This window comes from Labeo rohita, unplaced genomic scaffold (assembly GCF_022985175.1).
Source record: "Labeo rohita strain BAU-BD-2019 unplaced genomic scaffold, IGBB_LRoh.1.0 scaffold_464, whole genome shotgun sequence".
Taxonomy (NCBI): Eukaryota; Metazoa; Chordata; class Actinopteri; order Cypriniformes; family Cyprinidae; genus Labeo; species Labeo rohita.
Window position 1 is genome coordinate 27,732 of NW_026129384.1, and position 13,296 is coordinate 41,027.

The window sequence follows — 13,296 nt, forward strand, 5'->3', positions numbered from 1 at the left end:
CCAATGTCAGGACTGTCTGATGTCCAATTACAAAATAAAAGTCCTACAGAAACTCATATATAAATTCATTTTGTCTTTGAATTTGGAGAGCTTTAAAAAAGAAATTCCCTGATTGGACAGACCAGTTTCAATTCAGATTGATAATCCACCACCCCAGTGTGTCCCTCTGCCAGTTTCAGGACTATCTGATGTAGCATTACATAATAAAAGCCCTTTAAAAACTCATATATAACAAGTCGTGTCTTTCATTTCGGAGAGCTCTAAAAATAAACTAAAAAAGCATATATAACCAGTTTTGTTTGATTTTGGAGAGCTCAAAAAAAGAAAGAAACCTGTTTGCATAGACCAGTTTCAATTCAGACTGACAATCCACTACCACAGGGTGTCACTTAGCCAGTTTCAGGACTGGCTGAGCAAAAAATCATACATGACTAGTTTTGTCTTTAATTTGGAATAGCTCTAAATAAGGCAACTGTCAATCTGAATTTAAATTGTTATGTGGAAACACTGTGTTTCCTTCTTAGAGCTTTCCAAAATCAAAGATAAAACTGGTCATATATGAGTTTTTGGAGGGCTTTTATTATGTAATGCCACATCAGATAATCCTGAAACTAGTGGTGGGCTGTTAATCTGAAACTAAAACTGGTCTGGTCTGTGCAAACAGCGAGTTTCTTTTTTAGAGCTATCCAAAATAATAATAAAAAAATGGTTATACATGAGTTTTGAAAGGCTTTTATTATGTAATGCTACATAAAATAGTCCTGTAACTATTGAGTAACTGGCTGAGTGACACCCTGGGGTGGTGGACTGTCAATCTGAATTGAAACTAGTCTGTGCAAACAGGGAGTTTCTTTTTCTTTTCAAAAAAAACTAAAACAGTATGAGTTTTTGGAGGGCTTTTATTATAATGTATAAGATAGTCCTGAAACTTTTGAACTGTCTTGAATTTGGTCCGTGCAAACAGCGAGTTTCTTTTTTAGAGCTCTCCAAAATCAAAGACAAAACTGGTTATATATGAGTTTTTGGAGGGCTTTTATTATGTAATGCTACATCAGATAGTCCTGAAACTGGCTGAGAGGCACCCTGGGATGGTGGACTGTCAGTCTGAATTGAAACTGGTCTGTGCAATCACAGAGTTTCTTATTTAGAGCTATCCAAAATGAAAGACAAAACTGGACATATACAGTATGAGTTTTTGGAAGGCTTTTATTATGTAATATCACATCAGATAGTCCTGAAACTGGCTGAGGCACTCACTGGGGTGTTGGACTGTCAATTTGAATTGAATCTGGTTCGTGCAAACAGGGAGATTCTTTTTTAGAGCTCTCCAAATTCAAAGACAAAACTTGTTATATATAAGTTTTTGGAAGGCTTTTATTATGTAATGCTACATCATTCAGATAGTCCTGACACTGGGTCTTTAAAAAAAAATAAAAAAATAAATTAAAAAGCCTAATTTAAAGTGACACATTTTGTGGAAACAGGGAATTTTATTTATTATAGTAATAATGTGAATTTACATATAAAAATGGTTATTTGCACGTTCATGAAAAGCTTTTATTTTGTTATTTCTCATAATTTATTTTCATATTATTTGGAAATTCTACATTGAATATTACTCAACATTTGAGCAACATTTGTTATCAGACCGTTTTTAAAAATTTATTTATTTATTTATTTATTTATTTATTTGTTTGTTGGAATTTATTCATTGGTTCATTCAGTATTGACAGAGTAACTGGCTCAATAAATTAAAGCTAAAGATCGCTTTTCCATTGATGTAGGTTTTTGCACGCTATTGCCTTAACGCGTAGTATATGCGCGCACCTCAAAATAAAGTGGCGGCTAGAATGACCGTGTTTTTCTAAGTGGAGGCTGGCCTGACCGCAGTAAACTTAGCAACTGACCAAATGCTGCTTTACATCTTGAACAGATCAAGAACTAACATGCACAGAACTGATTTCAATAAATGTAATAGTTTTCAAAGATGTATCATGTACAGTTGAAGTAAAAGGTTTGCAGAATCTGCGAAATGTTAAAATGCTTACCAAAATAAGAGGGATCATTAGCTGTTCATGAGTCCCTTGTTCATCCTGAACAGTTAAACTGAACACTGTTCTTCAGAAAATTCCTCGTTTTTTCTGCATATTTGTGTATTTATCCTTTTCCAAAAATGACTGTATGATTTTTAGATCCATCTATTCACACTGAGGACAACTGAGGGACTCAGTTACAGAAGGTTTAAATGCTCACTGATGCTCCAGAAGAGAGAAAAAAAAAAAGATACATTAAGAGCCGGGGATGTAAACATTTGAACATAATGAAGATGTGTATATTTTTAAACAGTATAGACAAAATAAGTTACATTTACCCTGATATTCAAATACAAAATTATTGTTGGAAAGGGTTCAAATATAAAAAAAAAAAAAAAAAAAAAAAAAAAAAAAAAAAAAAAAAAGAATTTGTGGGACCTGAAGAACAGCAGGCAGTTGAACTGTTCAGGAAAAAAAAAAAAAGAAAAATGGCTCACGAACAACCATCACTAAAAAAAAAAAAAAAAAAAAAAAAAAAAAAAAACACAGCTGTGGATAATTCGGGAAATAACGCAGCATTAAGAACCAAGTGTACATAAACTTTTAAACTGCGTAATTTTTATAAATTCTATTAACTAAAATTATTATTATTAACTGTTATTATTATTAACTATTATTACTCTAAAACTTATTTTCTCTTGTGGACTATATGTAAATGTATTTTATGTGAAATATCTTATTCAGATCAGTACTGAAACATGCATTTTGTGTGATCCCTCTTATTTTGGTAAAACTGTAGATTCTGCAAGGTGTATGTAAACTTTTGACTTCAACTTTATTTCTTTGTTATGACTGATAATACTCAGAGAAAATGGGTTTGGAAAGGAAAGATTAACAGAAGACGCTCAAACAAAAGAGGACAATTATCTGAGGAAGCTTCACACAGCTGCTTTCAAACATCTGTGTGAGGTTTAATCTGTCTCTCATCTGTATTTCACTCATCTTTACATCCATTTGAGGAGAAATTTAAGTCTCATTTACTCAGAAAACAGATAGAAACAGCAGGAAAACATTCAAGAGTAAAAGACAATGAAGAGACAATAAATTGCTTCATTTGAATCTGCAGCTGTTTACTATAGTAAAGTTCTCAATCCACATGAGAGTAACAGATGTTTAAGGCATTTCAGTCATTAACTAGTTCCTCCTGTAGTTTATTATGCAGCAGTTTATAATCTAGATACTTCATGTAAATAAATCTTAACGTTACCCTGAAATATACATGTAGAAAGTGCCGAGAGGAGTGTTTGTGTGTATATGGCACATCTTTATGACTCATAATCATCCTCCAGTCTGTCTCACTCTTTAAAACCTACTACAGCTAATAAACCCTCATTAGTGAGTGATTTGAGACGCTCTACACAGGCAGCAGCTCCATGTGACACACATACAGTGCTCCAGTTTGAGTTAAACCAGTGATTCTCACACTGCACTTTGTAAATTAACATATTTAATTATAAAGGAGGTAAAAACATGATGAAAAAGTCAAGCTCCTGAGTTAAGTTTACAGAAAGGTTTGTTTTTGACTCAAACACTCAATCAGTTCATCAAATTTATAAAGATCATTTATTTACTTACTGGTTATTGGTTTGAGCTTGGTTGCAATATTTAAAAAAAATGGTTTGCAAAATAAGGTGTTTTTGATTACAAAGCTTCTAGATGTTACTTTTCTACTATTATGTTGGGGGCCTCATAGCATCATGATTTATCTGAAATACTGGGTTATTGATCAGAATATGATATTAATCAAAATCTTTTGCTAATGTTCTCATTAAGTTGCAAACATTATTTCTGAAAGTTCTCTGAACATCTAGATTTTTCAAAATAATGTTTTCTTATGGTTATGCGACTGTTAGGGAATCATTCCAGTTTAGAATTGTTCAAACATTATGGGAATGTTACTTTTGAATGTTCTCTGAACATTCTGGAACAAATAGTAACATTTAAAAAATGTTACACAAGCTTCCAATTAAAATATTTCTGGAAGCGAACGTTCCATGAACAAGGTTTAAATGTTTTTGTGCTTACATTTTGAGAACAATGTTTAAACAAACATTCATCCCTCAACGTTTGTTCATTACTTTGAGAGAACCTTGCCAGAACATTCTTCCACTGCTGTTAATAGAATGATTTGTACTCTGATTTGATCAGAGGTCGTAACTACATTTGAAACGTTTGAGAACCACTGGATTGAAGTATTTTCTATCAAAATTTTGGCCACAACAACATACTGCAAGGTAGCATACAGTAGTTTTGCTGCCTTTTGTCTGGAAGAGCCTTTACAACGGAACACTGATGATGCCTATGCATGCTGTCTATGTAGGCCTCGTAATCATCATCATCTCACTAGTGTGTTTGTAACATGAGCGTATCAGAACTCGTCATCGGAGCTGAGCAGCAGTGTTTTCTCGTTGCTGCAGCTGTTGGAGCGACTCAGAGGTTCAGAGCGGCTCTGCTGCGTGTACTGCTGATACGCCGGAGAGAAGTTATGGATGGCGTCCTGCAGCATGTCGCCTGGATTCATCGTCTCCTTCAGGCTGCTGGAGATGCTCATGGGAGCACAACGACCTGAAACGTAGAGAGACAGACAGTTTTATTGAGCACATAACTGCTTAAAACCACTTGCAGAGCAATTTTTCCCCTATTAAAATATGACGTTTGTGAGGGATGAATTGAAGGAAAAATTGGCAATACCCTTTAGTTCATGGCAGAGCCTGACAAAACCATGGCTTTAGCATTTTACCATACATTTGTACACAATTATGCTATTTTTGCATAATTGCTATTTGCTATTTTTTATTTTTTAATAGACAGCATTAGAGTCTGGTCTCAAACTAGAGAGTTTTTTAATTGGAAAAACACCTGCAACAACTACAACTGAAAAAAAAAAAAAATAATAATAATAATAATTAATTGATAAATAAAAAATCTGTTCGCATTTAAAGAAAAACCTACTATAAAAATGGCAAACACAACAAAATCAAACAAAAACTTAAAAAATAAATAAATAAAATAAAAAGGTGGCAAAGTATATAAAAAAAAATAATAGTTCAAAAAATAAAAAAAATAAATAAAAGAACACTGAATTAAAGAAAATGAAAGGTTCCTGTACAAACACACAGAATGTGTATTAAAGTGAAATATGCATTAAATGATGACAGTGAAAACATAAAATTGAGTAAACCTACCGTATTGGCCATAGACAGGAACACAACCTGAGAGAGACAGAGATGGACACAAACAGAGAAACACAAAAGAATCAGACAAAATGACAGCATGTTCCCATTGAAATCAGGATTTTAAAAGTACAAGAAACAAATCCAGGATTGAGCGATGGCAAATGATAGAGAGGAAGAAAAAGAGGAAGATCAGTTAGAAACATTGAAGATTTTGCACATTTACAAAGCTGAAACACATCTTTCACAGACTCTCAGCACCACAGCAGTGAAAAGTGAAAGCATCTCACAAGTGTAAAACTGAAAAGAATCAGAATCAAAGTGATCGTATCATGTAAACAGTATCAAATAAATCAGTACACATGCAGTTACCCTGAATTTCGAGTCTCTTGTCCATGTAGACCTTGTAAGTGAACGCGTGTCTAAGCGCCAGAGCGGCGAAAAACATCTCGATGCAGATGATGAAGTTCTGGTAGCCAGCAGCAACAGTCCCCTCCCCAACGCTGACATCAGGAGAGTTTATGCGAGGAATTGTGCCGCATTTCTCCAGAATGGCCAGCAGCATCCCTACAGCACACAAAATAATAAGTTCAATTCAGACATGCTTTACTAGCACTCCTGTGCATGCCCGAAGCATTTTTGATGTCTTCAGTCAAACACAGATATAAATAATACATTTTAACAAGACAGAAGACAAATTAGGGCTGTCAATCGATAAATCATGATTAATCGCATACAAAATAAAAATTTGAGTTTGCCTAATATATGTGTGTACTGTGTGTAATTAATATGTATATTTAATAAAATTAAACTACACAGGCATTTATAGTCAAGAATGTAAGAACCCCGATGAGAAATTCATTTGAGAAATCACCCTGACTTAATGTGCAAATCCTCAGACAAAACTTCAAATGTAAATATGTTCTTCAAACTTTTCTCCATCAGGGATGATTCACATGAAACCTCTTGAGATGTTTTGTTATTTGGGAAAATTACTTCAAATCAAAAGTCAGATCGGAGGGTAATGCAGATGCACTGATGAAGGATAATGTGATGAAGACTCACCCTGCCAGAAGGAGAGGAAGATGACAGATTTGACCATGAGGAATTTCAGCATGGGGCCGTATGGCTCCAGCAGATCACGAGTGGCGAAGTAGAAGAGGAAGAGAGCGTAGAGAGACAGACTGACTGAGATGTTGTAGATGATGGTCACATATAAATAACCACTGGCAGCACTGAAACACAGAGAGAGAGAGACGCAGTTTACTATCAGTATTTAATAAAACAGTCACTGATATCTGTGTGTGTGTGTGATGACTAAGACGAACAAACGCACTTGAAGTCTCCATCTCTGTATTTCCCGAAGGCCTGCAGGATGACGGTGATCATGGCCATCAGCGGCTTCACCACACAGAACTGTAGCGTTGCCTGAGACACACAGACACTGAGTTCAATCCATCCAAAAAAACCCCAGACAACAGTTCATAAAGACAGAACTAAATTGACTTCAAATGACTAAATTGAATATAATAAACATCATATGTCATCTGCTCTGAATGGCTTCCATGTACAACAGTGAGCACAAGCTGGATTAAAGTGATTCTTACTTTTTTAAATAAGGATACTGTTCTTACAAAAACACCTTGATTCACTACAGGAGGTCTTTACTGACCCCCGGAGCTGTGTGAGGCACTTTTTATTGTGGATGGATGCACTTTATTGGACTTGTTTTGGACTGTTGAAGTTAAAAACCCGTCTATGCTGTTCTAAAGCTTAGAAAAGCCATGATAATTTTTAATACATTTCCGACTGCATTCATCTGAAAAAGGAAGTGTTATACACCTAGGATGCCTGGAGGGTGAGTAAATAATGGGCCAATTTTCATTTTTGGGTTAACTAACCCTTTAATAATCATGTATTATAACTTTTGAGATAACTATATTATGTATTTATTATTACGCATACAGTCTGTTTGCATGTTATGTTGTAGAGTTTGAGTCATTAAACACTTGGCATATGCATTGAAAACAGTTTTCCACTACTCCTTATGAGTCATCAACCCATTTATGTTTGGAGATGTGTGTGTGGGTCTGATACCTGTTTGCAAAAGCGCAGAAAGCCGATGGAGTAAGTTCTGCCCCACAGACAACAAGTGCCGTACACACAACTGGACCTGTATGAACACACACAAACACACAGCTCAGATCACCTGACATAACTTAAGAGACAGAAACGGAGGAATGGTAAACGCTGAACTCACTGGATGGGTTTTCCTCTGATCTCAGCCATGATGGCGCTCTCGCCACCCAGATACTCATAACACAAACTCAAGAAGTTATAGATGACAAACGCTGCAGAAACACAGTCACATGAATTAACACCATCACAACTGGTGAAATCTATGTTGTATCACAATGATTCATCCTACACAGAAAACAGAAAACTAGAACTAAAGATACTAAAATGTGCAGTCTTAATATGAACTCAGCTTTTGAACACATAGTTCATACTTGAACCAAACGCAACAGATCTCCTAAACAGTGAGAGAGAAAGCTGTGTGAAATTAAAGTTCACTATGACTATTTCTGTGCTGCTTCAGGTGTTGTGTCTACCGAACGGGTCCAGACGTGACCGAAATCTCGACATCACATTCCTCACTGTGATTTATCACCTGACACTGAATACAACACATAACATTCTGATAATATTTCTACAGACCTTACTTACATTTACTGTAAACCACAGTTTCTACAGGAATCACCATAGTTCAGACTAGGGTTGTGCAATATTTAACATTCTATATTATTTATCATAAGGACAATTGTAAATGTGATTGATTCTACAGTTAAACAAACATTTATATTTTGAACTAATCTTTTGAGTCAATGATTTAATTATCCATTCATAACAACCGTCACTTGCTTCATTTCTAAATGAATCAGCAGTTTTGAATTAATTGTATGAGTAAATGATTCAATGAATCACTCATTAAGACAGTGACTTGCTGCCACCTACTGGTGGTTTTACTGTCTTATTTATTTATGATTGGCTTAAACCAGCCAGGGTACCAGCACAATGTTGTTTAGTTATTGCTATCGAAAAATACCCAAAAATAAAAAATTTTGTCAATATTGCACAACCCTTGTTCAGACAGTCATTATTTCTACACAGAAACTGTGTAAACATGGTATTGGCGCACCGATTTATGACATATATAAAGCAGGGGTCAATGATTAGGAATCACTGACACTGTAGAAACAACTCCATTAAAAGAAAAAAGATTGCGAAAGCATCATTATTAGATTAAGCAAAACATGACATTATCTATACAGACATCTGGGTTGTGTGTAAATCATTAAGTATGCAAATATGATGCAGAACTGCAATAAGAATGTACATTTAAAGCAGCAGACATAAGATGCAGACAAAAGTGCAAATGTTGCAAAATTCATCAATTACGTCAAGTTTCTAACTGTAAACAGTGCGTGTGTCTGACCTTCATAGCAGTCACGGACGGTGTCGAAGTAAACGTAATACTCCTCGTTAGTGAAGAACAGCAGACTGAGCCATGAGTCAAAGGCGTAGATCGGCACGAAGAAGAGGATGCGAACGATGTGCCGCTGCTCATTAGGAGTGTTGTAGTAGCGCAAGTGCATGTAGATCTAAAACACAGACAAGACAATACAATTTTAATATTTTCATATTTATTATCATGTCTACTCATATTATGCCATTTATTATTCTTCATCAATATGCATGCAGCATATATTGATGCTGTTTTGCTCAAAACAATCATGGCAATGAATTAAACATGGAAACTGAGCAGAAACACAACTTTCTGTTTAGTTTAGAACAGTCAAACACGTGAATCAAAAGCGTGTCAATGGAGCAGGTGGCTCTTCTGTCAGCACAATTTCTGTGTGTGTGTGTTTTTACAGGTTCATATAAGCTGAACTATCACAACACACACACACACACACACAGAGTTCTGAATGCTGTTGCTATGCAACCACCTCTGCTCTCTGATGTCATGCCACTTGTTGCCAGAGCAACTGCTCGTCATCATCCTTTGCCATTCTATGATACAGATATATTATATAATGTGAACATTACAATAAATATTGTGATATACATAAATGATAGATTTAGAAGGTAATGTATAAAGTGCCTTGTGCAATTTAGGTGTGCATTAAAACACTTAGTGTTGATTCCAGTATATAAAAATAAATAACAACTGAATGTAATAGTTTGTGCTTTGTTGTTAACCGTAACCTTTAATATTATAGTAATGTGCGAATAATAGTTTACAGCATTATATATTAGTATTTACTGTAATATTAGCATGATATTTTTTACACTTGCATTTATACATTATGAAATATATGAAAATATTTTATATGGAAAAAAAAAAAGAGAGAATACATACTTGGACTTTAATAAATTCAATATTATAATTAAAAAACCATATACATTAATCAAAGTATATTAGTATTTACAACAGTATTAACGTTATTATGCATTTAAATGTTATTAAATATATTAAAATATTTGCTTTATTTAAACAAAAGAGAACACATACTTGGATCTTATGAAACTACATAATATATAACAGCTTAAAAGGTATAACCTTACACATTTTCAAAAAGTCAGTATTATATATATATATACATACATACAAATATAACAATAAACGTGTTACCTGCCCTAAGATATTCACATTTATTTATTAGCTAAAGTAATCAGCAGTCGTCTTTCGTGAAAACTACAAATTGTACTTCTGTATTTTTATACTCATGAAGAGCTGGACTGAGCACAATGCATTATGATTGTTGAAGACTCTTTTCTATGAAAACAAAGCACAACAGCCCTTTTTGTATGTTTTCTCTAGTCTTGTAGAACTGATTTTTTCAAAAATAAACTGCCTTACTTAACGTTTGTTGAAAGGACATCTTTATATGTTATCACAATATAATAAATCCCCTAGATAATGTCTGCTTTGTAGTGGAGTTTCCACTTTGTAGTGGAAGTTTCTCAAGGTTCATTGTAAAGAATACGTTTCTGAATATGAATTTATGTGTGATACCTGTTGGCAGGTGAGCAGCAGAGCTGTCCAGGTGAATATTCCAGAGATGGTTTGAGCAGCAGGGGTCATGAGGAAGATGGGCGTCTCTGGGGTGACCACCGGCGTCTCCCACGACCTGTTGTGACCCCCAGGGGCCACCGTAACGACCCCGGGCCCCGGCGCCATGCCAACCAGAGAGTCATTCCCTGAATGCTCCGATAGTGACACGCCCCTCCTCCACAGCAAAGCCATCTGCGGACGAGAGCCAATCAGTACACGGCAGACACACCAGTGGGAGGAGCTCATTCTAGTCATAACAAATAATCTAAGGTTTCACTAGTGAAATGTGAGGATGTACAGTGTGTGAATGATACAAAGATAAGATACAAGCCTTATGATACAAAAAACAATTTTGTGAAATCTATGGATTTTACACATGGATATCTATAGTAATAATATAGTATTTGTTGATTCCTCCAGCTGATAAAGCATCAATGACATCATGTGAACCCTGTGTGTGTGATTCACGACTCTCTTCCAGGAAGTGGATATTCTCAGTGTTGCCATGTCAACCCAGTCCTCTGGAGACGGCAGCATCACAACACGACTGATGGAAACACTACTGATAGTATCTGAGCTCATGTTTGTGCTCCACAAGATGAAAGATCTCAAAAATCACACATACTAGCCGCTCTACATGTAGAAAACGAGACTATTTTAGGTGAACTATCACTTTAAATTAACAAAACCAAGGTTAATGAGGTGAACTAACGACCAATGTCATCAAAACAACAGCGTCTATATGCTGGACTGAAGTATTATCATCATACACTTACAAAAATGCACTGTGGTGGTTCGTTGATAAGCTATACTGAAGTACACAGTGACTTTAAACTATGATATTTACAAGGTACACAATGTACCAGCGCAAAGTACTAAAACATACTGTGGTATTATTATAGAAAAAGTCCCAAAAAACGTGGTCTTGGCAAGGGGACCATGTTTAGAAACACGGTATCAAAGAAAATCTCCATCTTTGCATCTTTTTAAATCGCAGGATGAGAATCATCAAGCCCGCAGACATAACAATCGAAGAAATAAACCAGCGACTTTACAATTTAAAGACGTTGAGACTGCCGATATTTACAAATGAAAGCGTTTATAATGTTCTCGATCATTTCGGCGGATGATAATGCGAACGCTGCAGTGTTGCGTCGCGAGCGGATGCGCTGATGCTGATGATGCTGCTACTCTCGTTTGTCCCGCTGATCTCGATTTTAGCCACATCTCCTCAACCTACAACAAAGATACAGTCGTACTCACTTTATTTAGTGGATTCCGCTCATCTGCAGCTCTCAGGACGTGAAATCCCGCATGATGTTTTGTTGCGCGATGCGTTCAGTCCGCTGGCGTTCAGTCTCAGTGACGTCATCACGCCCGCAGCGGCTTTTCACCTTAAACACGGGGCGAGTCCGCTAGGCGACACTTCATAATAACATTCATCAATAAGTCATTTAGCACACATTATATAATTCTAAATAGATAAGCTGTTATTGCAAATATGAACATGGTAACAGTAAGCAAACTTAGTATTTTTAAGACGCATACGTTGTAGAAAAAAGTGAAAACATCACTTTTTTTAAAACATTGCATGGTGTTTAGAAGCATCACATAATAAACTGAAACCGAAAATACTTTCTATAATCCCTTATTATAATTGCAAAACTAATTGCTAGTTGACTACTTCAGTAGGAAACTATTAAAGGCTACGTATTTTACCGCTTATTTACTAAAGTAAAAATGATTAATACGAACAGTTTTTTTTTTATCTGGTTCGTATGGTTCAACTCTAAACTACTTAATCTGACAGTAAATTATAATAAACAAATAACATTATTAATTTCTTTACAGCTTATTTGAAACACTGCACTTTATATACAGAGAGAGAGAGCTCAAATAAATACAGCGTTTAGTTTTCATGATGTTGCACGTTTGTAACATCACATCATTTCCAGGCTTGTTTAACACTTTTCGTGAAAAACGTGGAAAAAGTCGCACTGTATACGGAAAAATACACACCAAACTTTAGATTTATAACTAAAGCACATTAGATAGTATACTTTAATTACATTATTTTTACTCTAGCAGTTACTAAAGATTAAAAATCATCTATAATTACACAAAAGCAAAATATTCACAATCAAAAAGAAATTTACTTGACTGAACGCAAACTTGTTAATTTACCCTTCATACTGACAGGTTAGCAGCTGAGCTGAGATAATCCATAATGATAACAGTAATAATACACACTTGTACTGGATATGGAAAAATACAAATCTCTTTCAATGTGCATTCAAGTAGCTACTTATTGGATTAAGTGATTGTTAATGATAAACATTACTGGAAATATAATGAAAAATAAAATAAAATCAAAACATCCACATAATCGAAGCATAACAAGACATTTCAAATTAAATGTATGAGACCACTGATCTATATAATATCTATTATAGATCAGTCAGTGAAACTCTCAATTAGTGAAAGAAAACCAGTTAACTTTACCTTTAAACACACGGACAGGTTTACAGCCGAGGCAAAATATGATTATGGTTAGTACACATATGACAAGAAAAGTCCAGAAACCACTAAAAACAATTCTTCAGTATTTATAACAGCTGCATGTCACTTTTATTTAAATAAACTCTTCACTTCTTTTTTTTTTTTTTTTTTTTTTCCTCTGTAAAATCTCAAAAAAACAAAACACTGAAAGGAGTGTTAAAGTCTTAATTTAAAACAAAAACAACAGTACAGACACATAAAAACACATACGTCTTTCAGCTGTTTGTAAACTCTGGACAGGCGGATAAGTTTGGCAGAAAACGCCGTCATACGTTCGTGTCTTAAAAATGCTTGTAGAATCATTATTGCAATTCAGCCGATACAAAAGGCTACATGAGTACGCTTAAAA

At 35.0% G+C, this 13,296-nt stretch overlaps 1 protein-coding gene across 1 annotated transcript; it reads right to left on the minus strand.

The window, feature by feature from the left end:
- Positions 1-3,256: 3,256 nt before the first annotated feature.
- Positions 3,257-12,886, minus strand: LOC127160822 (transmembrane protein 184B). Its single transcript, XM_051103477.1, has 10 exons — positions 11,652-12,886; positions 10,350-10,580; positions 8,763-8,928; positions 7,527-7,617; positions 7,364-7,439; positions 6,603-6,694; positions 6,332-6,501; positions 5,639-5,833; positions 5,279-5,305; positions 3,257-4,658 (listed from the first exon to the last, which is right to left on the minus strand). The coding sequence occupies exons 2-10, from the start codon at positions 10,578-10,580 to the stop codon at positions 4,462-4,464; spliced, it is 1,245 nt and encodes a 414-aa protein (XP_050959434.1). The 5' UTR covers positions 11,652-12,886; the 3' UTR covers positions 3,257-4,461.
- Between the last annotated feature and the right edge of the window lie 410 nt (positions 12,887-13,296).

Coding starts and splice junctions, on each gene's coding strand:
- LOC127160822 (XM_051103477.1), bottom strand. CDS start 10,580: ATGGCTTTGCTGTGGAGGAGGGGCGTGTCACTATCGGAGCATTCAGGG. Junction 6,502..6,602: donor TACAGAGATGGAGACTTCAA/GTGCGTTTGTTC, acceptor TCTGTGTTTCAG/TGCTGCCAGTGGTTATTTAT. Junction 5,306..5,638: donor CAAGAGACTCGAAATTCAGG/GTAACTGCATGT, acceptor TGTCTCTCTCAG/GTTGTGTTCCTGTCTATGGC.